Here is a 23,780-nt window from a genome sequence, read left to right as displayed (position 1 = left end):
CTGCACACGTTTTAAGTAGTTAGGGCTTTCTGCACCTAGAAGAACCTGGGCAACTTCTCTGAGCTTCAGTTTCTCCATCCGTCAAGTGCCCTCCTCTCAGCATTCCTTCTGCACGAGATTGCATGGAGATGCAACTTTGGGTTTTGCTGTCCTCTCTCACTCATTTCTACGAGGGCAGAATGATTTAATTCTATCATCTCCTCCCAAAATGCTTAATTTGAATATGATAAATGGGCCCCCCAGATAGTGGTCTTAAAATATGTGATAAATAACAAATCATTCAAACGTAAGGAACTGAAAGATCTTTGATCCAAAGGCTGATTCAGTCATCTAAAGCACTGTCCAGTTAGAGGTCAGGCAGTGGGGGATAAACCAAACCAGCCCCAGTGGTTCTCATTTGTTCCAATAATGTCTAGAGAAAGGGATTTTATTGGTTGTGGCTCATAAAGTAATATATACTCCATCCTTAAAAATACTTGCAATTGGTTCGGATCAAATGCTCCAGGGCCTGGACCAGACATCCTGGCTGCACTATTTCCTTTTGGCAATAGCAGTGACAGATCACCATGTAAAAAACCTTATAAAGTTTTTTAAAGTTTTAACACAATACACTGCAACTCAAAGCATGCTCATATTGGTGATCATGTCTGAAGTCTATAAAAATGTAGGGTAACAAATGGCTTGAAAACTGAGCAGTCAGTTGGAGTCTGCAGTTGTTTTCTGATTCTTTACTGAAGTAAAAAAAAATCTGCCACATATTGGTATTGGGTGTTGGGTATAAATTAAAATAACCGATATCCAAATAATTATGAATGTTTTTCAAGCCTGAGGCTTATAAGCAGCTTTGCTTGTTTCTGCCTCAGGGCCTTTGCACATTCTGTCCCCCTCTGTATAGTTCTGTGTCCAGATATTTAATGGCTAGCTTCTTCTCATCTCTAAACTCTCACCTCAAATCTCACCTTCTCAGAGAGCTCTCTCCTGACCACACTGTCTAAAGTCTCTGTTCCCTCTGCACCCACCAGTCTCTCTATCACATTTTCCTGTTTTAGTTTCTTCCGAGCACTTCCTGCTACCTAAAATTATCTTGTCTGTTGCTTCCCCATTTGCTGTCTGTCTCCCCCGACACTAGACTGCAGGCACCTTGTCCCCCATGTCAATCTTGTTCCCTATTGTACCCCCAGTAGCTAGAACAGTGACAGGCACTCAGTAAATATATGCTGAACGAATGATTCCGCTTATTTTCCCCTTTGTCTCAGCATCTGTTTCTGCCCTGTGGGCTGTAGTTAGGCAAGATCCCTCCCAGGTCTTAGCTGTATCCCCGTAAATACAGAATGGGGGCAAACTATACTGGGTCAAGGTGATTCAGAACGCATTTGGAAGCTTTGCCTTCTGGAAACAAATCGTTATAAGCAGAGGGATGAATTCTGATCAGATAGTAATACCTAAGTGTTTTTGAAGGCTAGAATTTAGAAGATATTGTTATTTGTATATATGTAATTTATAACCTGCCTACTTCCAAAAGTGATCCAAGATCAAAACATATAATACTTATAAACAGAGTCAATAAAACAAACACCCAAATCCATGTGGAGTGAGAGGAAAATAAAACAACAAATGCCTAGGCTAATATCATTTCTACAATTGCTCCTTACACTTAATCTGGGACTTCTTTGGGGTGAAATTAGAAGAGGAAACAATAGGTTCTGTAAATCTCAGATCCTTGTAGTAGGAAGAGAATCAGTGCATCACAAATGACCCCTCTTCTCTTTCATGTATTCATTCAACAAACACAACCAGGAGTGGAGGGGGGAAGTAAAGAGGAGTAAGACATGTCTCTGCTCTAGATTTTCTCTTGGTCCTTGGGGAGGGGGAGGGGATCAGACATGGCTATAATTAACTATAATATGGTAACTGCTATATTAGAGTCACATACGAAGTGCTATGGGAGTGATTCATTCTGCCTGGGGGTAAGCCTTGGAAGGGAGATCAGGTCGTGTTGGCTCTGGATTGAGAAGGCGCTCACCAGTGAGATAGTCTTCTCGTCAGAGACTTGGAGGTGTGAGAGCATGCTGGGTTCCAGGAGCAGCAAGTCATTCAGAGTGGCTGGAGCATTAGGAGCCCAGCGATAATCATATAATGACATGTCTTTTGAGACTTCCCATGTGCCTGGGCATGGAACTTCAGACAGATGCCACAGGTGAATTCTTCTATTACCCCCCATTGATGCTGGAGGAAATGGAGGCCTAGGGAGGCTAGGTGTGGTGGACACTGTGAAGGCCCCCAGGTCTCCCTTCAGTGGAAGGGAATTTGAGGACATGTTGCCCCACCTGCCTGGGAGTGCTCTTGTCGCACAGCCTGCAGCGGTCAGCAGCCCCTCAGGGATGGCCTCTGTTGCAGAGAACCCTCCTCATATGCAAAGCCTCGCCCAAGGCCATGCCCTTTCCCAGAGTGGCCCACAGCCGATGACCTACTGCTGCAGGAGTTTAAAGGCCCAACTCAGGCCACTCTTATCGGCCATTCTAGCTCCAAAGCTTCTCCGTGGGCTCGGCAGAGACATCAGGCCTGCATCACAGCTGGACTTCTCTGCTCACTCCTGCTTCCGCCCCCGCCCGCACTCAGGGGTCCATCCCAAAGGCAGTCCTGCCTTCCTTAACAGCCTACCCCTAAACTCCGGAGTCGGCTCCTGGTAGAACGCACTCATAACTCAGTCGAGGTGACAGGGTGATGGAGCCTCGTTTAGAACCCAGTATGACTCCAGATCTTTCAGTCTAGCTCTCTGACAGCTGAGGCAGAGTGAAGATGAGGCTGCAATTGTAAATTTGGGCCAAACGTGAATGCCCTTCTGTGTCATCCCAAAGAGGTTAGATGTTCTTCTGCGTCCAAGGGAGAACGAGCAAGGATTTTAAATGAGAGGGTGATATCAGCCAATGTTTCAGGACAGTCCCCCCGGCAACAGCGCAGGGACTGGACTATGACGGGGAAAGTTACCTTATCTCCATAACGGTTGAGTCAGAGTCTCTCCTTATTTTATTTACAATCCTTTCTTTAACTTTCTGAAAATAATGCCAAGAGAGCAAAAGAGAACAAAAATAAGTTGGACCAAATAGTGGTGGGATACAATTATGAGCACGCTTACCCTGTGTATAAATCCTTAGATAGATGGTTGACATCCAGTCTGTCTGCAACACAAAGGGGCCTTTGACTCCACGGCCCGTGGGCCAGTTAGAGGATGGTAATAGTCAATGCCGTGCTCCCCTGCTTCTCCCCTTCAGCGGGCTCATGACCTCAGCCTTGAAAGTGGGGCAGAAACAGTCTGAGCTTGAGCACCAACTGTTCAGAGGAGCTATCTACCAGCTGGGAGCACGGGCTGCCCAAGACCTGTAGTTCCGAGAGGCCCTGTGGCAGGTTGAGCCCATGTGGAGCACCTCCTGCTGGGGGAAGGGAAGCCGTTGGACTCAAGCAACTCATCACCAGGAGCCTTCTGTCACCTGGTGGACAGTGCTGCCCGTCTCTGCAGTGGTTGTCTCCGTGAGAAGGTGCTCTTAATCCTTATTTTTTGTCCATCTTTCCCTCTTTGAACATATGCCACAATGGCAGAACTCATAGACACCTGATATTTGTTTCATATACTTTCTATGGTTTCACTATGTCTCTAACAAGTACATTGTTGTTCCCCTTTAAAGAACAGGGGATTGCACTGGAATGCTGGCATTAGGTTGGTATGTTGGGGGACACATTCTATATCCACACGGACCTCTGCACTGTGGAGGCTCCTGCCTCCAAACGACAACCGATCATCTGGGTGTGATTACTTAGCTTTGTCCATTTGCATAGAGAAGGATTTCTGCTAAAAGCAGTTGTCTTCATTGGATACAATTGCTCTTGAGCTGCCATCTTAATCGTAATCAAGCATCATGCTTTAATCAAACATTGATGGAGTCCTCTGGATGTCAGGCACGAAGCTACATAGAGAAGTCACAAAAATGGATCTAAAATTCAGCTACTGCCCCTAAATGCACACATCTAACACATTCATCAGATTCCTGAGGTTACTCCTAGTTCATAGGAGGAAGGCCAGGCCTTCTGCATCAAGAGCAGTCATTTAATCCATCTAAAAGCCACTTCATATCATTTACTCATAAAATAAAAATAAAGGGACCCCAGAAATGGTTATTTCTAGGAAATTATAGTACTTCAGGTTATGACCCGTCAAGGAAGGAGCAGAGTAGATGTTTTTCAACCTTTATAAGAAAGAGAATGCAGAGGCATTTGGGTGAAAGCAAGGACTGACCACATCTCTGTTCTCACAGTGCGGTGTTTCTCTGTTTGGTACAGTGCTCATATGGAAAACAACCACCCTAGGATCAGAGGAGGGAACTTCTGCAGGAGTCATCACAGACCCCCAATCAATAAAAGCCATCTCCTCACCTCTGTTGTTTGAATGTCCTGTTGCTATCCTGGTTTGATTATCAAAATGATTTTTAAATGAAGAAAAGTTGGCTGTGAAATGACTCTCTTAATGGTGAATTGAATTCCCTGGACTAAGTCTTCTAAGAAAAGCAAAAATCAGAAAGGGGAGGAAAGTCTTTATTTTGCTGCCAAGTTCATCTTCTAACTATTCTGTTAAATTAATGGCTAGTACATTAACCCCATTTTATATTTGAAATCACTTCTACTTGAGATAACCTATTTTATAATGTCTTCCATGATTACTGTTTGAATACTAGGTAACAAAGTTCGTGAGAGGGAAATGCGTTAAAAAGTGTTTAGAAAATTATAGGATTGTTTCAAAAATTGTCTGAAATGAAATGCAATTTTCACTACATTTCCTGGGTTTTATTTACCTTAGTTTTATTGTTTTACTTTGGCTATTTATGGACATCTATGTACATCAGTTTATTGGCTCTCCCCCCCTTCTAGAGAAGATATTTGTCACAGAGAACTACATCTGTAGTGGTCATAGTGTTAGTAACAATGGCTATAAGAAGGAAAAATAGTGTCATTCATTTTCAGAAATATACAACAACCACTGTACCGTATAACTTTTCTGCACACATAAGTAAAAATTAAGGAAAAAGAGTAGCACATGATTATATCATGTTTTGAATAAATTTATTTCCAAGAACAAGAATTCTACATGCTTTAGTTTTATTCTGACAAAATTCAAAACAACCTTGTCCATGACAAATCCTAAAATATAAAATTTATTTATTTTAGAATCAGGTTTTTAATTGTAAATTTTAATTATAATTTACAATGACTATACTTTGTGCTAAGGAAACTTTTCTCTTTGAACTTTGGATATAGCCAAACCAACATCTTTGAGTAACTTGAGCGACTGATCTATAGGTGCAAATAAATTTAGCCACTAATGTTTCTAAGGTTAAAAAAATGCTGTAGTTACAGAGACTAAGGAAAATAGAGGACTAAATGTAAATTTGTAAATTTGCTTCTTAATACGAAAACATTTTTTTCTTAATTATAATATCCTAGATATACGGAAATATGTGTTTCTTGGTTTTGTTAACCTTGAGGTTTTAAAAACAAAATAAAATCCTTAGTGGCTATTTTTTCCCTCTCTTTAGCAATTATCTACTAGGTCACATACAGTAGAAAATAATGAGTGTTATTCTCAAGCTAGAATTAGGCAAGTCAGCCACAGATTGAGTTCGAAATCTATAGCCTTTAAAATAGACACACATGGACAGACATGGCCCTATTCCAAATCCCCACATACCAGTACAGAGAACCATCCTCCACTTTTCCCTTCTTAAAGGTTTCTTCTCTAACACGTTAGTGTGCTTGCTTTCCATTGCATTCCATTCCCTTCCAACCTCTTTTTCTGGACTGTGAAAGTGCTTCCTTGGGTGGTGGTAATAAGGACACCATCAGACACCATCGTGCTCACTTACTGGTGATATTTCACCCAACAGTAATGCGGAAATATTACCATCGTGCTTACTTAATGATAATGCAGAAGTGTTTGTGAATCTCAACGCTCATGTGGTCTCCAGGATTCTATTTAAATCAATAAATCTTATCTTAATCAATTTGCATGAACATTAACAAAAGCACCAGAGGGAATTTTATTCGGACCTAGATGGTTTGTGGAACATCTAGGTTTGGAATATAAAGTCCTTCCTTTAGATATAGTTGATGAGAATAGCCAAGGTGGATTACAAACTTATTCCACTAGCCCATTTGTTAAATCTGTGGAAAAGAAAGTAATACATCACCCAACTTTTCTCAAAGTGCATAACATAGAACATTAACATCTAAGGATGTTAGTGGTGTTACATGCGAAGGGCTATAATCAAATATTATTGGGAAATACAGAGTTAAACAAGCTGAGCAGGTTTCCTTAGCCGTGAACAACTTCCAGAACCTTTAACATGCCAAGATGTACTGTAACTCACCAAGAGGTGGGTGCTTCATCCAGTGTTTCCAAACCTATTTGACTCCCAAACCTTTTATTCCAGAGCACATCCTGGCACCAGGGTTCCACTACACACACTTTGGGAATTGCTATAATTCTCAAGAGTTTACAGAAACATCGTTGCTTACCAACATGTATAGCTACAAGCTAAAAATACATTGTTCTAAAGACACTATGAACTTCCAATTTATTTCGATAAATTCTTAGATATTGCATTTCCCCTTGTTACTTGACAGCTTTTTCTTAAAAAGCCATCTTGGTCAATTTGTCCAAGTTCTTGAAACAGAAATCTTGAAAAAGTAAACCTGTTTATTTACTATAGTTTTTATTTTCATTTTCTATTTCTATGTTTTATTTTATTTAAATAATGTTTTCTATGAAATGATTATATCATTGCCTCTAAAGTTGTATATTTTCTTTTCTTCCTTTTTTCACTCTTGGCCATTTTGTTTTATTTTTCCTCCACGTACTACAATGGAGAAGCATAAAGGCATGAAGAAGGATGAAATGTGCTCTTATTTTTTTTAAGTGATATACCAAACAAGAACTAAACTGTGTACGTGTGAACCTGAAAAATCAAATCATGAGTGAAACTTTCTACCATCCAGGCAGAGGAATATATCCCCCCAAAACCCAAATAATTCTGGAGTTTCATACTAAAGTTACACCGATGCAAATCCCCAGCAGCTGGATCTCTGTCTGGTTTTGTAGTGATGACCAGCCCTCTTTCCTCCCTTCTGCAGTGATCTTCTTCAGTATTTGAGCAAAACTGGGATATGCCAGTTCTTAGTCTTTGCTATCATCCTTGAAAGCCTTTGCTTAGTTGACTTGCAGTAATTTATCTTTTAACATCAGGTAATTAGTTTTTTATTAAAAACCTATTATGGGTTTCCAATTCTACTGCTGCCCAGTAGCTGCTGGAAACCAGCCCAGAAGGCAGTGAACAGCACAGTTGTTTTAGAAACTTGCTATAAGTCCTGACCTAAACACTTATTTCCAGCCTTGTGTCCCTACTTGCTAAAGCAGATTTAGAAAACAATTTTATTTAACATGTTTATTTAGTAACTCTTACAGGAATAGAACTCAAAAAATTATAGCATTGTTCCAAATGTATTCCACCATTGTAGCATCATCATAGAATTTTACTGTTTGAAGGAGGTTCGAGATCATCAAGTTCAGGGTTCTCAGGCTTCAGTGTGCGTCAGTGTGAAGAGCTGTTAAAACCGACTGCTGCTCCCACTCCAGAGTTTCTTTTTTTTTAAGATTTTATTTATTTTATTTTTCCCCCCAAAGCCCCAGCAGATAGTTGTATGTCATAGCTGCACATCCTTCTAGTTGCTGTATGTGGGACTCGGCCTCAGGATGGACGGAGAAGTGGTGCCTCGATGCGCACCCGGGATCCGAACCCGGGCCACCAGCATCACAGCGCGCACACTTAACCACCAAGCCACAGGGCCGGCCCCCACTCCAGAGTTTCTGATTCAGCAGGTCTGGGGTGGAGATTGAGAATTTGTAGTTTTATCAGTTCCCAGGTGATGCTGATGTTGCTAGTCCCAGGACTCCGGGTTGAGAACCACTGTAGTAGAAAGCCCTTTCTTCCAGCCTACTCCCAAGAACTCGAGCATTCCTGGAGCTGGCCTTCAACCCAAACTCTGCAGAGCTCTCAGGAAAGGGAGGCAAGTGTGATTTCTTCAGGCCTTGGAGCAGCACGAGGGTTGATGGATTGGTAGACCTCACTGTTATTCATCAGGGGAGCTGACTCCATCACACACATCCCTAAAGCTGCTGTGGCTTAGCTTCCCGTCAGGAACCACATTTTGAGAAACACTGATCTAGTGCGACCTTTTCATTTTACAGACAAGGAAATGGAGCTCGGGCAGGGCAAGATGACAGGCCCAGTTAGCTGCTGACTCAGGAAGAGAGCCCGGATGCCCTGACTTCCAGAGATATCACGTGCCCTCCTCCACCACTAGTTACGCAGTTTCTGCCTGTAAATGCACAGCCAGTCTTTTCGCAACAGTTACCAATATTGGCAAGAAATTTTTAAACAGATTTTTCTCTTTGCTGGTTGGGGAGATTGTTTTCTTCAGTGACTTTCTGCTCTCTTTTCCCTAAATGTGGAAAATTCCGACACATCCCTGCTTTGGCTCTTGGTGAGATTAAGCTTTGTATTTTTTAACCTATGTTTGGTTTTATTAACAGAAACTTCCCAAACGATCTACACAAGAACTTTTTATATTTTCTTGGCTTATGGCTCCTACAGGTAGTGGTTCTTACGGTTACCTTAATGTTTTTAGAACAACCTATAACCAATATATTTTGTGAGTGCAGAACGATTTTATTTACCTCTGAGCATTCTGGTCATGCTTTTTGCTTTTTCTTTCGTGTACTTATCTTCCCCTTTCTACAGAGTTGTATTTTCTCTAATAATTTGGACCATTTGTTTTTCCAAATGGCAAAGTTCTCTTCTGGGCGCTGAGGCACCACCATCTGACGTGGGTGTGGCAGCTACTCCTGTAACATGCGGAGTCACTTCACAAACCATCTGACCAAAACACCCTGTACTCTTTACAATGAAGGAGCCATAATAGGTGTTAACCCAGGGCTGCATACAAACACTCACTCAAAGATGGGTGTGACATGACCAGAAATGGCATTTTCTTCTCCCTACAGTCTAGATGGTAAATCTGATCCTTATTGTGAATTCAAGAAAGTAGATGTTCTAAGGTTCAATTGCACACCAACAATAAATGGGTTGATTTCTGCTGGTCCTTGGGAAAAAATAACACATGACCCAAATGTAGTATTGTTTTGTGGGAAGAACAGCATATCTTCCAACTGGTTTTCTTCTACAACAGCTATTCAGTGAATAAATTTTATGAGGCAAGCAAGCCATTATGCATAATAATAAAATTCAGTAACAGCTTAAACAAGGCTCTCCATTTGCCCATGAGTGGATAAAACCAAGATATTATGCATAATGTTTGTTACAAGCACATTTTAATAACCAGTGTGGTTGTTGGGATGGAAGGAAAAAGAAGCATATGCTTTGTTCTTTATAAGTGATAAATTGAACTGGTTGGACTTAACAAAAATTTTCTTGAGTTTCAGTGGTAAAGTTAGTATCTACAGAAGATATACAAATTCAGGAGTAAAATAGCCCCAAAGTAAATAAAAGACTTCCATCTTCTCTGGGCAGATTCTCGGAGACCTGAAATCTTATTATAAATTAATACAACCCTTATAATTAATTTGTGTAATTTTAATTTGTAAAATCACAGCTCAGTCTTCACACGTGGACGCAGTCATGAATACAATGGTAGTCCTTCATAATCCATCTTTGTAATTTTTTGTAACAGAGAATGTTCTGTATTTCAAAAGATGATGGCTTTGTTTTTATTATTCAAAATTCAAGTGTTAATTTTCCTTCAGTCAGCAGTTTAGATTTCCCTTTATGTAAAATAAACGAAAGTATTTTGTGACTTGATGACTCTCAATTAGTGTTGTTTCCTGAGCTGCAAAGCTGTTAAGGCTGTCTCCATAATATTGCAAAAGGATGTGAATATTTAGATGCTTTCATAGCAACAGCTCGCAGGGAAATCTCTCAGGAGACACTCTATACCATATGAAGACATGCATGCCATTCACACGTGTGTTTCCTAATTTATATTTTCCTACCTTCTTTCTTTGCCCTTCAGAACCAGCTCAGAATTTTCCTAGCCCCATCTCCTGCCCTAACTGTGCTCTGGACATTCAGAACATACTAGGCATTCTGATGTTCCCATAATTTTGTATGTATTCTTTCTTCAACTCTAACTGCCCTTTTCCCATCTGTTCAATCTGTCATGCGTTCAGGATTGAGCTCCTGTCAATTATTTCGTGAAGCTTCCCTGACACAACTCCTCTTCCCCCAGTGAGCTAGCCAGTTCTGAATGTTCCCACAGCTCAGTGAGCACACTCCTACCTTGCTTGTACCCATTGGCTCTTAATTTATCTGTCTACATATCTGTCTCTCACACACTCTGGAAGTTCTTTGGAGAAGAGACCACATCTCTGTACCTGACATATAGCTGATGCTCAGTGTTCATTGAATCAATGAATGATGAACTAGACTGTGCTTCTGTATGCAAAGTTACCTCAAGTCACAATGCTTCTCCTAGTGAAGAGCAGCCCTCTGCCTCTTTCTTTGCTCCAGGGGCCTCTTTTTTGCCTCCAGTCTGACCAACCCCCACCCCAGTCAAACTCAGTCTACAAAGTGACCATTCTAAACTTCAGATCTGATCTTGCCTATAGAATACAGAACGAGCTCCGTAAAGTGACATACAAAGTCCTCCCTCCATAAGCTCACGCCTTACCTCGTCATCTGCCACTTCCCTCTTTCCACTTCATGTTCCCAAAATATCCAAGTGCCAATGTAGTGGCTCCGCACCCACAAAGTGCTGTCTCTTGTTTCCAAGCTGCTACCACGCTATTCCCAGTGGTTGAGGAGGCTTTTCTCTTCCCTTCCCACCTCCTCCCCAATCAACTCCTAATCATCCTTGAAGACTCAGTTCCTCCCATGTTGCCTGAGGCCTGGTGAGGGCCCCTGTCTGGGCTCCCTGTGCGCCTTTCTTACAGCACTGGCTACACAGCATGGAAATCAGTGGTTAATCAGTTAGACTGGAAGCACCCCACGGCGAGAGGCTCTTGCCTCATTCACCTCTCTCTCCCTGTAGCCTGGCTCAGAGCCTGCACCATGGTTATCGGGAAGTATCTAATGTACAGAATTGTCCAGAGGCTCCATAGGGCAGGCCGTACCCTGTCTTTCTTTGACCCCTTATCCTTTCTTGTCTTCTGCCTTCAATAGCACCTATTTTCCCTGCAGGGACTCAACGAGTGTGGGGGAGGAACTTAAGTAAATTAGGCATGGCTGGAGAAAGAGTGTGCTGTGCCTTCCCATGGCTAGAAACTAGAATAATACCAACTACTGTACCATGGCAGCTATTTATTTCTTTAAAAAAAAAAGTATTGGGGCCGGTCCCGTGGCGCAAGCGGTTAAGTGCACGCGCTCCACTGTGGTGGCCCGGGGTTCGCTGGGTCGGATCCCAGGCGCACACAGACGCACTGCTTGGCAAGCCATGCTGTGGTGGCGTCCAATATAAAGTGGAGGAAGATGGGCACGGACGTTAGCCCAGGGCCAGTCTTCCTCAGCAAAAAAAAAAGAGGAGGATTGGCAGATGTTAGCACAGGGCTGATCTCCTCACAAAAAAAAAAAAGTATAGCCTTTTTTCTTTCATCATAGGAGTGCTCCCAATCACTTGTTTAAACTGGATGATAGAATAAAAAATACAGAGAGAGTAATTTTGAAATATCAACAAATTCACCTAACTAATGTGCCATGACAATAGGCAATTGGTAAGAGTAGCACCATTGTATGTAAGTAAGAAAATAGCATGAAACTCTATAAAAGGATAGATTTTTGGGTTATTAAATGGAGGACTAGACAGAAAAGGAAATGAGATGTGGAGGCTTGTGGTAACACAGTATTTGTCTACATATAACTTGGATGAAATCTGATTTAGGGTTGGTGTGTTTCCATAATGCTGACCTCTCTGCCTCAAAATCAAATGTATTAGGTTAACTTAAAAGCTAGTTTTTTCCCTCAACTCGGGGTTTGACTATTTTATCAGTAAATTTAAAAATAAAAAAGAAATACATCCCTTTGGAGAGCTTTCTAATAGTTTGCCACCAAATCATAGTGTGCTGGCCAGATTTGTTTATTTCCTTCCCCTTCCTCAAGCACTCCCTGATCCCTCAGTGCAGGTCTCATTGATCATCCTGCATAACCTGGACCTGAGCCCCCTGCAGGATCTACCTCTCTTTCCAGTGTGCTTCTAGAATACTCTCTAGAGTGTCCACGTGTGCTCATGGAGTCCCCTCTGTCCACCTGCAATGATGTCCAGGGTTTGTGAAGCCATCTGAGTAGAGCCTCACTTTTGACCCTGCATCCACTGACCTTCAGGAGCTACAAACCTTCTAAATGTCCAAGTGGCCCAACACCTCCTGAAGTCCCACCACAGTGAGGCTGCACGATAGGAGAGCATGCCCCCTCCTTAGCTGACGTCACACTCTATCACCTGGCCTCGGAGCAGCATTGCTTGTGCCTAAGCACATGAGTCCATCCTTATCTGGGGAAAGCAGCCCCTTCTGCTCCTTCCCATGCTGCTGTCTACATGGGCTTTGCCGTAGTCCACGAGGCTAGGCTGTGGGTATAGACTCCATAGCCCAACTCCATCTCCACCACCACAGCCCAAGGATAAAAAGATAAAAGCCCTCACTCACTGCCACCTTATCCTCCAGCTCCCAAATGCCATCAAAACCAGAGATTAAGTCCTCCGCCCAGCCCTGTACCCACTCAATTCCAGCTGTGCAATTTCTAGGGATGTCAGGGGGCTTTTGGTCCAAGATGTCCAGGGCCTGGCTGGGCCTTCATCTTTAGATGCCACTATTGTTGAGTTTTACATCCTGGAGTATTCCCAACTAGTCAGAAAGGCTGTTCGGTGCCCGTTTTCACCTTGTGGGAATCTGCCTGTGCAGCTGAGAGGAAGGCTGTAAGTGCTGGTGCTGACTCACACGATGAATGGACTCATCAGGATTATTCAAGAACCCTCAGGACTGAGTCACCCATGTTCCAGGCTCTGACCAGTCAGTCCAGCATGGTGTGAGAGAGTGTAAAATGTGGTGATATATTTAAAGAAAGAAGAATTTAGACAAATTCGCCTCCAAAATTTTTATTCTTTTCTGTAAATAATAAAGGATCAAACTCCCACCAAGGTCCCAGTCAGACCTAGCTATCTTCAACTCACTCCTTCATCTGTTCATTCAATAAACGTTGACTGAGGGCCTACTGTGTGCCTGGTACTATTGAAGGAGCTGAAGATACAGCAGTGAGCCGAAATCTACATTCTAGAGAGAGGGATAAAGAGAATAAACAAGTGAGTAACACAATATCAGACTCTCTAAGTGCTATGAAATAAGTGAGATGACTAGATAGTGAAAGGGAATTTTAAAAAACTTTTTATTGTGGAAAATTGCAAGTATATACAAAAGTAGAAAAAATAGTGTAATGAGCTGTGTATATCCACCATCCTGCTTCTGCAATGATCAACCCAAGACCCTCTTCTCTATCCCCACCCACTCTCCCCACCTCACCATGGATTATTTTGAAACGAATCCCAGATACCCTATCATTCCCTTATCCCTTATCCATGTTTTGGCATGAATCGCTAAAAGAAAGCTATTTAGATAGGGTATCAAGGAAGGTGTCTCTAAGGAGGTGACCTGGGAGAAGAGATGTGTGAAGGGGAAGAGAGTTGCAGATGTAGAACCAGCAAATGCTAACAACCTGATGAAGTTGAGGATTTGCCAAAAGGCCAGAGTGACCACCAGTGAGGGGGAGAGGGGACTCAGTTCTAAAACGACAGTATGACCAGAACTTCCTAGAAGGAATAAAAATTATTATAGCAAAACTTATATAGTGCTTACTATATGCCAGGTACTCTTTTAGTGTTTTGCACATGTAGTTTTCACAACAACCCTATGAAATCATTGCCACTGTTATTATTCCCATCTTACTAAAATTGAAGAAACTGGGGCACAGAAAGTGTCTTAGTCTGTTTGGGCTGCTATAACAAAATGCCACAGACTGGGTGGCTTATAAACAACAGAAATTTACTTCTCACAGTTCTGGAGGCTGGAAGTCCAAGAGCAAAGTGCCAGCATGGTTGAGTTCTGGTGAAAGCCCTCTTCCTGGTTCACAGCACCTTCTTGCTGTGTATTCACATGGTAGAAGGGGCTAGCGATTTCCATGCCGCCTCTTTTCTAAGGGCATTAATCCCATTCATGAGAGCTCCACCCTCATGACCTAAGCACCTCCCAAAGACCCCACCTCCTAATACCATCACTTTTGGGGGTTAGGATTTCAACATATGAAATTGGGAGGTTAAGGGGAGGGGAATATTCAGGTCATAGTACAAAGGTACAGCTAGTTACTGGCAGCCTTGAAACTGGACCTCAGGCAATCTGGTTCCCGAATTCAAGCTCTTAATTCTCACACTGTGTTGCTTCCTCTTTCAGATAGGATGGCTCTTCACTGCCACTCACATTTATGTGCAACTCCAAACAAGCACAGGCGCACAGACTCAGAGCTGCCCCTCCCGGGTCTCTTGGAACCCACCACCTCTTCTCTCACTGACCCCCAGCTCATCTTCTCCTATTTCTCTTTCCTTCCCACCAAAATCTCTTTCCTTGTTTGACTATAAGCCCCATGAGCAGGGGAACAAGTCAATCTGTCATTCACACTGTCTCCCCTCACACAGTGCCCAAAATATAGTGGGTACTGAATAAACGTTTGCGGGATAAAGACGTTAATGAGTGAAAGGAAGCGACTTTTGCACTGTAGCGAGCAATGTTAATGTTCCACCCAGATCCCCTGGAATCCCTCTTTTCTGTGAGTTGCCCCCACCCCTTTGGGGGGCTTTCAACAACCAGCACCTGCAGCTCTTTCAAGGACTCCACTTACCCCAAGAGCAAACAGCCAACAGTCCCCAGGGATTTGATTTCCAACCCTCGCCTTGACCCCAGAGGCTGATAACTGGGCCTGTCAGGTGCAGAGTGTGAAGGCCTAGCTTCCTTGCCTTGGGCTGGGACTGCTCTGAGACTTAACTCACACTCCAGAGCCCCTGCAGGATGGAATTCCTCCCTTCTCCATCCCGTTCCTGGGGAACCCAAGCTCAGATATTAGGTCATCTTAAAAATTCCTCTGTTAGCCAATATGGCTGGATATTGGAACATTAATAGAAAGTTACTATATTTACAGTTTTAACACAAAATAAAAATAAAATATAATTAATTCTAAAACTGTACTGATATCAATGTGATTTTATGTTGATGAATCAAAGGTATTTTCGGATATTGCAGTGCCTCAGAGTCATCATTGCAAATCTCAAGCACTCCAGCCTGAAACTTCTCAGCAATGGTAATGGAGACGTCTGTTGGCAGAAAGTTGGATGGTCAGCATCTAGCATGCTGCCATCTCTGCGGGGAAGTCAGCAGAGAGTACGCAACAAAGCTTGGCTCAATATTAAACTTCACAAAACTGATTTCTGTTATGAGGGTCTTATAACACAAATAATCAGGAGACCAAGGGGAAAAGCCTAGTAGGATAAAATACACATCAAGTAGGTTGTTGAGATGAATATGGCCACCCTTCCGGAATTTGCCTACTGTCATTTCCTTCACATTTTAAGAGAAAATTTGAGAGTAAGAAGTGGAAGTACTGATTTGGTTGAAAGAGTTCCACGGAACCAAGAGACAGTTTTCACATATACAATATAAGAAAAGTCAAGGACTGATGTTTGTAAAGGCATTCGAAAAGCCACGTTTGCCCTCCTGTTTCTAAGCAGCCACTGCAAGTCATTAAATGATGAGTGAATTGTGATGAATGCATTTATGAACATCCTCATTTAAAAACAAATGGCACCACAGTTTCAGGGTTCTAAATTGAAAAGTTAGTAGCAAAAGAGCTGCTCCAAAATCCATACTCTATAAAATCCACATAGCTCATGAGGAGAATGATAAAACTATAGATCATGGACAATTACGCTCCAAAGAAAGGTTTTGAGCCTGCTGCATTCATAAGGCCCTCTTGGAATAAAGGCATAAACATATGAATATACTACAATAGCTAAATTGCCTCATCATGCTGCCATATTTTTGTAAATAAGATTTATAATAATAGAATAACATAATCAGCTAATTTTCATGAAAAGTATTGTGACTACTAATGCCCAGATTCAAGAAACCTGAATTCTTTACCAAGCTGTAGGATGTGAATCTTTCAGAGAAAGAGAAGATAGGGCAAGACTTGGAGAAAGACACCCGTCCATCATTTGTGACACCATCTGTAGTGACACTTATGTGATATCATACATATGACATCATCTAAGAGTGCTCCTTGAAGAGGGTTCATCAAAGTTTTTTTCTTATCACCATTTAGTGTTCTCAGATAACAAGGACGTGCACAAAGCACTTTAGATTTGGGAATATGGATTTATTCTCATTATGAGATGAGCACCCAATATCCAGATTGGTATGTGAATATAAAAATAAACTATTGTAAAAAAATTCCTCTAAGATTTGCAAGGGAATCCTTGCAAATGAGACATGGTTTACTTCAAGTCACAAGCCAGGGCAGTCTGGTTTCAGAGCTGATATCCTCAACTACATGAATGGATGGATAGGGTTCTGTGAGGTTTGGAGCCCTTCCTTACTGGTACAAAACTATTTTTTAAAGTTATCCTGTTATTTTATTCTCTAAAATTCGGGAATGAGGGGCAGGAGACTGTCTTAAGACATTAGTGTTTCTATTAGTAGGTTTTTAGACTATCTGAGGATTCCAGAACTTGATGTATTCAAGGCCTAGAATCCATTTGGATGTAACATGAGAATTCTAGCCCTCTGCAAATCTTGCTTTGAGAATTTCCACATTTATAAATAAGCATGCACCAGAATTCAGCATGTCCTTTGAGTTGGTCTGTTGAAAACACAAGTATGTAATACAGTCAGACTTCATTTGGGCCATCCTTTGCTGGTTAGGTACATGGGCAATGAAAGATCTGAAGGCATAAACTTGGCAGAAACTTCAAAATATCCAGTTGGTCCTAGAAGGTTAACATGCTCATTATGTGCATTTATTGTGCCTGGGCTCCCCGCTGTCTAAATCTACCCTGAGTCTCCAATCAAGAAGAAGTATTGATTAGGAACACTGCTAATATGACATGACTGGGGACAATACAGAGTGACATGACCCGAGGTGATGAAGAGAACACGTATGGTTTCCTGACCATCCCTTCCCCCATCCCTGCCACATATCTTAATGCATATTACCTCCCTGCCTTGGCAGTCATAGACAGAAAAGCCAAAAGGTATTTATGAAGCTGCATTCATCAACAACACTGATGGTCCACCTGAATACTGTCAGCTTGCAGACTGACTCGTACCTGCTGTCTGTATATACCGCACTCCTTCACCTTTACTTCTAGCTCTACTTCCAGGGGCCAGCAAGGCATCTCCCCAGAGCCCATATGCCTTTCACAAAGACCTAGGGATGCAAGATAGGAAATAAGAGAGTCATCGCATTGGCATTTGCTCCATTAGGAGGGAAAAGCAGCAAAAAGAGGAACAAATTGTATTTCAACCTAGGACCAGGATATAGAGGAAATAAACATTAAAAATAAACAAAATTGGGGCCAGCCCGGTGGCGCAAGCAGTTAAGTGCGCGCGCTCTGCTGTGGCGGCCTGGGGTTCGGTGGTTCGGATCCCGGGCGCGCACCGACGCACTGCTTGTCAAGCCATGCTGTGGCGGCATCCCACATAAAGTGCAGAAAGATGGGCATGGATGTTAGCCCACGGCCAGTCTTCCTCAGAAAAAAGAGGAGGGTTGGCAGATGTTAGCTCAGGGCTGATCTCCTCACGAAAAATAAATAAATAAATAAAAATAAAAACAAAATAAACAAAATTGGGGCCGGCCCAGTGGCGTAGCGGTTAAGTGCATGCTCTCCGCTCCAGCTGCCCAGCCAGGGGTTCATGGGCACCAGGCGGACCAGGCGGGCACTGACGCTCCACTTGTCAAGCCATGCTGTGGCAGCGTCCCATATAAAGTAGAGGAAGATGGGCACAGATGTTGGCTCAGGGCCAATCTGTCTCACAAAAAATAAATAAATAAATAAATAAATAAATAAATAAATAAATAATAAAAAAAATAAACTCTGTACATTTTTGGTTGCTGAAGCAATCTTCCAAAGCAATAGAAGTGCACCCATTCCTGACCCCATAACAAAAAGGCTCAGAAGCCCACTTTTAAGTAGACACTTTGTTTTATATTCAGAACAATAGTTATCCTTTATATAATGCCTGAATTTACAGCAAATACATGGCCGTAGCTGAACAATACACTAGAGTCTACATGTAGGGAATTCTCAATCTACACTATTGTATCCAGAGAGTAATTCCATAATTCCCTATATAAATTGTTGATTGACCTAGATATTAGGGAAATGTCCTACAATTTCTGAAAATATTTTCTCTTCATTAAATAGGAATCTCTATCTTCTTCAGAGAGCATTCTGTATGTACTGATTTATATTTTTCACCCAAAATTCATGGACAAATTCAACACTAAAACTAAACTGCACATAATTTAATATTTCTTTGAGGATTAAGAGGCTTATTGTGAGATCTCCCTGAAACTCAAGAATTTCATTATTATTTCAACTTGTATTGCATAAAAGAAACATGAATATAGCAGCTGGCAGATGACCTGAGAATGGTGTACTGAGGAGCTCTGTAGTTTGGGGAAGATACTCCTCAAGGGGTCTTCTCACTTTAGAAGTGAAAAAAAGAACACACTCTGAACTCTTTCACTTTAGGTGGCCAAGTCAAAAACAAGAAGAATTTTCTCTCAACATATACCATTACTCGCCTCATACACACTATAAAAATATACTCAGAAGACCAAGATCAAGGCCAACCTGAATTTTCAATCCCATGGTGGTAATCTGGGATAAGACAGGGTTTCTCTTTAGGCCGATGAATGAGAATTTTTTCTCCTTAAAAAGAAATCATTATTGTCTTTTAGGAGAGAGATAAAGGCAAAAGACACATAAAGTCATGAGCTTAAAATGGATTTTCACTTCTAAAAAAAAACGTGCTGGGTCGGGCCAGCCCCGTGGCTTAGCAGTTAAATGTGCGCGCTCCGCTACTGGTGGCCCAGGTTCAGATCCCGGGCGCGCACCAACGCACTGCTTCTCTGGCCATGCTGAGGCCGAGTCCCACATACAGCAACTAGAAGGATGTGCAACCATGACATACAACTATCTACTGGGGCTTTGGGGGAAAAAAAAAAAGGAGGAAGATTGGCAATAGATGTTAGCTCAGAGCCGGGCTTCCTCAGGATAAAGAGGAGGATTAGCATGGATGTTAGCTCAGGGCTGATCTTCCTCACAAAAAAATAAAAAAATAAATAAATAAATGTGCTGTGTCAATGGAATTACAATAGAACTTGTTAGGTGAGATTTGGTTATAAATGAATAAAGAAGCCAATAAAATAAGGATATCACATTAATGAAAAAAGAATTATTAAATTCCTGCCCTTTTTGATGTTTCCTCTGATAATTAGTATTTCCTTCCTCATCAGATGATATAAACTCTAGGCAAATTTCCAAAGGAATTAAGTAATAAAATGTGTTTTGACGAAAAGAAAGAAAGCAGAAAGAAGGAAAATAAAGAGAGAAAGAAAAAGAGACTGAGACAGAGAATGGAGAAAGTAAAGAAGGAAGTAAAAAAACAGGCATCTTTAAAAGAGCTTCCAGGACTTGAATTAAGTGTGGCGTTAATTTTTTTTCCACGAAGTTTTAGTCTTGGCAGGTTTCTGCTAAAATGCAGGAATTTCATGGATGTGGGAACTGGTGATGGAAAATGCATTATTATACACAACAATTGTTGTACTTGAGAGAAACTGTATGGGAAAAAATAACACCCTAGAATAAATACAAATGAAATTCATGTATCAAAACCAATACTGTGAAAATAGTTTAAATGTTTCTTGAATTTATATCTAGTCATTAACCTAAATGCAGATTTTAGTTCAAGCCACACTTCTGCCTCATGGTCAGAAGGCCTGAAAACCTGTGGCGTGGAAAATTGGCAGGATAAAGAATATTGAATTGGTCTCCATGGAAAAACAGATTCTGGCAGCCATAACCTCCTCTTTGAACAGGTTCCCCCCCAGCAGTCAAACTCTCCTCTCTGTTTCACTCTTGTCCCAGGAAAGAGGCCAAGGGAAGGCCATATAGTAGCTAAAACAGCAAGCAGATGTCAACCTGACCGCTCACCGAAGGACCTTTCTCACTGGCTTTGAATCTCATGGTCAGGATGAGCCCCCCAAAAAGTCCCAACACTAGACTCACCCTCAGAACAGAGAGGCTGGAGGTTTCCAATTCCACTAACTTTGGTTTCCTTCTTCCTTGGAGAAGGAAGTGGAGGGAGGATCTGCCACACCCGATGGCCCTAAAGGAAACTGCAATCCACAAATGGAAATGATAACTTCATTTGCAGAAATCCTTAAAATCTATTCTTCTCTTCTACTCCTACCCCATCCTTTTTAATCCCACATTCTGTCTGGTTACCTCAAGAAAAGTCGACATTTCCTCAGAGTTGTATTTAGTCTAGAGGACAAAATCCAGGGACTTCAAAATTCTTTCTCTACCTGGGAAGATCCTAATGGCCCCCCTCACCCTGGGGCCCACCTCACTCTCTCCTGGGGCTAGTCCTAAATCCAGGCTCCATTAAGCAGCCCAGTGTTAGTGGAAAGGATTTTCCTTCCAGCCTCAATTCTAACCTCCCCCAAACCCCACGGCTGCAGAGGAAATGTTCACCAGGCCCCTCCAGTGGATTTGGGGCCCTTTGCATGAGCGAAATGGGGCGAGAACGTCCTCCCTGAGTGAATGTTGTATCCTGTGCTGTGTCTTTGCCTCTCTCGGTGGTTTCACCCTGATCTTTTCTCTCTTTGCAGCTGGTTAATAATCCACTAGCAAGTCAGGCTGCAGCGGCTGCAGCAGCAGCAGCCATGGGCTCCATAGCAAGCTCACAGGCCTTTGGCAATGCCCTCTCCAGTCTTCAGGGGGTCACGGGTCAACTAGTTACTAATGCACAAGGACAGGTGAGTGGGAGTGGGGGACAAGAGTGAATTTTTATGGCAGATTGAACTTGGAAAGGAAATGAATTTCTTTTGCATGACAGTGATATGTAACTGCATCTATTTGAGGCAAATAAATAATGTTTACTAGCAATGTCAAGAATAGGAGAAGGGTTGGGAGGTGTTTCTATATTTTAGAAGCAAGATTTTGTTTCCTTCCCCTAAAATGTCTAAGTTTTATTTTGGTTTTATTTCTATATGATGGCTCATGTTATGACCTTAATCGAAGAAATTACTTTTCAGGACTGGGGCACTCTTTAGAAAAAAAAAAAAGGTTATCTTTTTAAAGTAAAATTTCAGTTTTGCTTTTTTATTTTTTTCACTTTTTTTTAAAACTTGGATAATGGAGGAAACTGGTAAGTTTCCTTTCCTAATTGCTCCAAGATTTCTAAATTAGCCGTAATAAAGCCAATTTCTGAATGTATGGGAAGGTGATGGGAAGCAATTGAAAAAGTTCTATAAAAACAACAAAGAAAACGGGTGAGTTAGAGTGAAGCCAACTGCCAGTTGGCAGCATGTGCCCGAGCTCTTGTTTATTCTCACGGGAGCTTGGCGGTGTTTTGTACGCTTGTAGGTTTACTCAAGTCCTCCGGGGCCAGCAAACCTCTCTCATGTCATGGGCAGCACGCCTGTTCCCTTACACCACTAATGTGCCCACATCACGATCACCAAGACACAGACAGAGCTTCAGATGAGGGTGGATCCGTCTTCAAGACCCCAATAAATCTAAATAAAATAAAAGCTGCGTGCAAAGCAAACAAGAGTTGAAGCTGACGGTGTCAGGGGTGCGCTCCATTCAAAGGCCTGACACACAGCCCAGCCACAGTGCTTAGGGCGCCTCCTTCTCAAATTCTGCTGTTTCTGATACGAAACACAAGAGAGAAGGAGCTTGCATCCTTGCCAAGATTTTTCCTCCCAGAGCCATTTACCCCACAGTGAGTTTACTACCCTCTGCTTGGCCTGCTCTGTGGAGAACAGGAATTGCAATGTCTTGAACTCTGTTTTTATTTTACATAAAGAGTAAACAGAGATGTATTATAAGCTAAACCGTCTCCATCTACGTCCCAGGGAAAAAAAGCTGACCTTGTTATATTTCCTGGGCGGGTGCAGGATTGTCCCGTCAGAACCCCGAGGGCTGAACGATGGAGCTTGTCAAAGACTGGCCCCAGGTAATGAATCATCTTATCACAGGTGCACACCACACATATTAAAGGAGGGTTGTATGAACACCATGCCCTCCACAGTCACCTTTCAATGTCGGCTTTAACCCTTGTTCCAATCCCTTTTCATCAAAGGATCATTTTATGCAGCCGGCTCTAAATGGAGGCTCTCAAAAGCCTATTAAGATTTCTGCAGGGATGGGGTATTGGTGTGGAGGAAAAGTTAGTTATAATATCCATAACTCATGCTCAGATCAGGTTGATCCTGGAAGCTGTTTCCTGGAGTTGTGCCCAAAATAGAACACCCCAATTCATTTCTGCCAGGTGACTGGCCCTTGAGATGTAAATTTTAAGAGTTCAAGATAGACATCATAAGCACTGATGTGGACTTCCCTCTGATTTTTCTGTTCCAATGTCCAAGTAAAATGTACCACTACACCCCACCACTCGAGAATTTGTGATGGAGAAAATGCTTTATTGTTTAGAAGGAATTATTAAGAGTTTATTCTTCTGATGATTCAATGGCTGGTCATTTTGCCAGTTACAAATCCTCCCCCTTCTCAGGGGCTAGAGGTACAGCCTCTGCTTTGTGTGACCTTTGCCAGCCCCCACCGCAGGGGTAGCTCTCTTAGCCCACAAATACCCATAAGAAAATGGGCTTCAAAGTAAAAGCTTGATTGCTACTCTGCATATATTGAATGAGAGTTGATTTTACTTTAATTTTTTTTTATTCTAGAAACTGTGTTATTTTAGAAACTGTTATGATAGTTGATTTGATATTGTGCATAAACCTCCTAAAGTGAAAAAAAATTTTCATTTACAGAGAAATCAATAATGCCCACTGATGAAGTCTTGTCTGAGAGTTTTAGACATGTGCCCAATGGCATGAGGTCCCCCTCTGAGTGCAAGGAGAGACCAAGATACTCATGTTTCCAAAGTCAATGAATTGGCCACATTCGGGTAGCGCTGTTTTTATTTTTTAATCTTTGTAATATAAACACAATCAGCTTCCCAGAAAAAGGTGCATGCCCTGCATACCTTGGAGCAAAGATACTTGTTTGAGCCTTATGAAGTAGTCAAATTACACCAAAGGAAGGCAAAATTCTTTCTTGTGTGTGTGTGTTTCTTTGGCTTGTATTAACGTGGTGCAAAAGGTAAGAACACATCAGAATCAGGTTAATACAATTAGCCTTGCTCAAAATACCGTGTAAACTAGGGTTACTGCACCCAGCCCATTTTCAGTTCCTTAAAAATCTCCACAGAGCTTTCCCAGAAAAGATTCAGAGAGAAAACTCTTAATATATTTAGAGATTCTTTCATTTTAGTTCTTGACATCAACTATTTTTTACATTTGAAAGCTCACCTGGGAGTAATAACATTAAAATCTAAA

At 41.9% G+C, this 23,780-nt stretch overlaps 1 protein-coding gene across 3 annotated transcripts in view; it reads left to right on the top strand.

The window, feature by feature from the left end:
- Window positions 1-23,780, top strand: part of POU6F2 (POU class 6 homeobox 2) — a 467,650-nt gene that overhangs the window by 396,736 nt on the left and 47,134 nt on the right. For 2 of the 3 annotated variants that reach the window (XM_087435666.1, XM_004441473.2), the window contains one exon: window positions 21,048-21,194. The exons of the other annotated variant lie outside the window; for it this stretch is intronic. In XM_087435666.1, coding sequence (XP_087291792.1) covers window positions 21,048-21,194 — 147 coding nt within the window. The remainder of the gene's footprint in view (window positions 1-21,047; window positions 21,195-23,780) is intronic. 3 annotated transcript variants of the gene reach the window in all.

The sequence above is a fragment of the Ceratotherium simum genome, chromosome 1 (assembly GCF_057802395.1).
Source record: "Ceratotherium simum simum isolate JZ-2026a chromosome 1, ASM5780239v1, whole genome shotgun sequence".
NCBI lineage: Eukaryota > Metazoa > Chordata > Mammalia > Perissodactyla > Rhinocerotidae > Ceratotherium > Ceratotherium simum.
The sequence above is the reverse complement of the archived record's forward strand: the minus strand, read 5'-3'. Positions and strand labels throughout refer to the sequence as shown.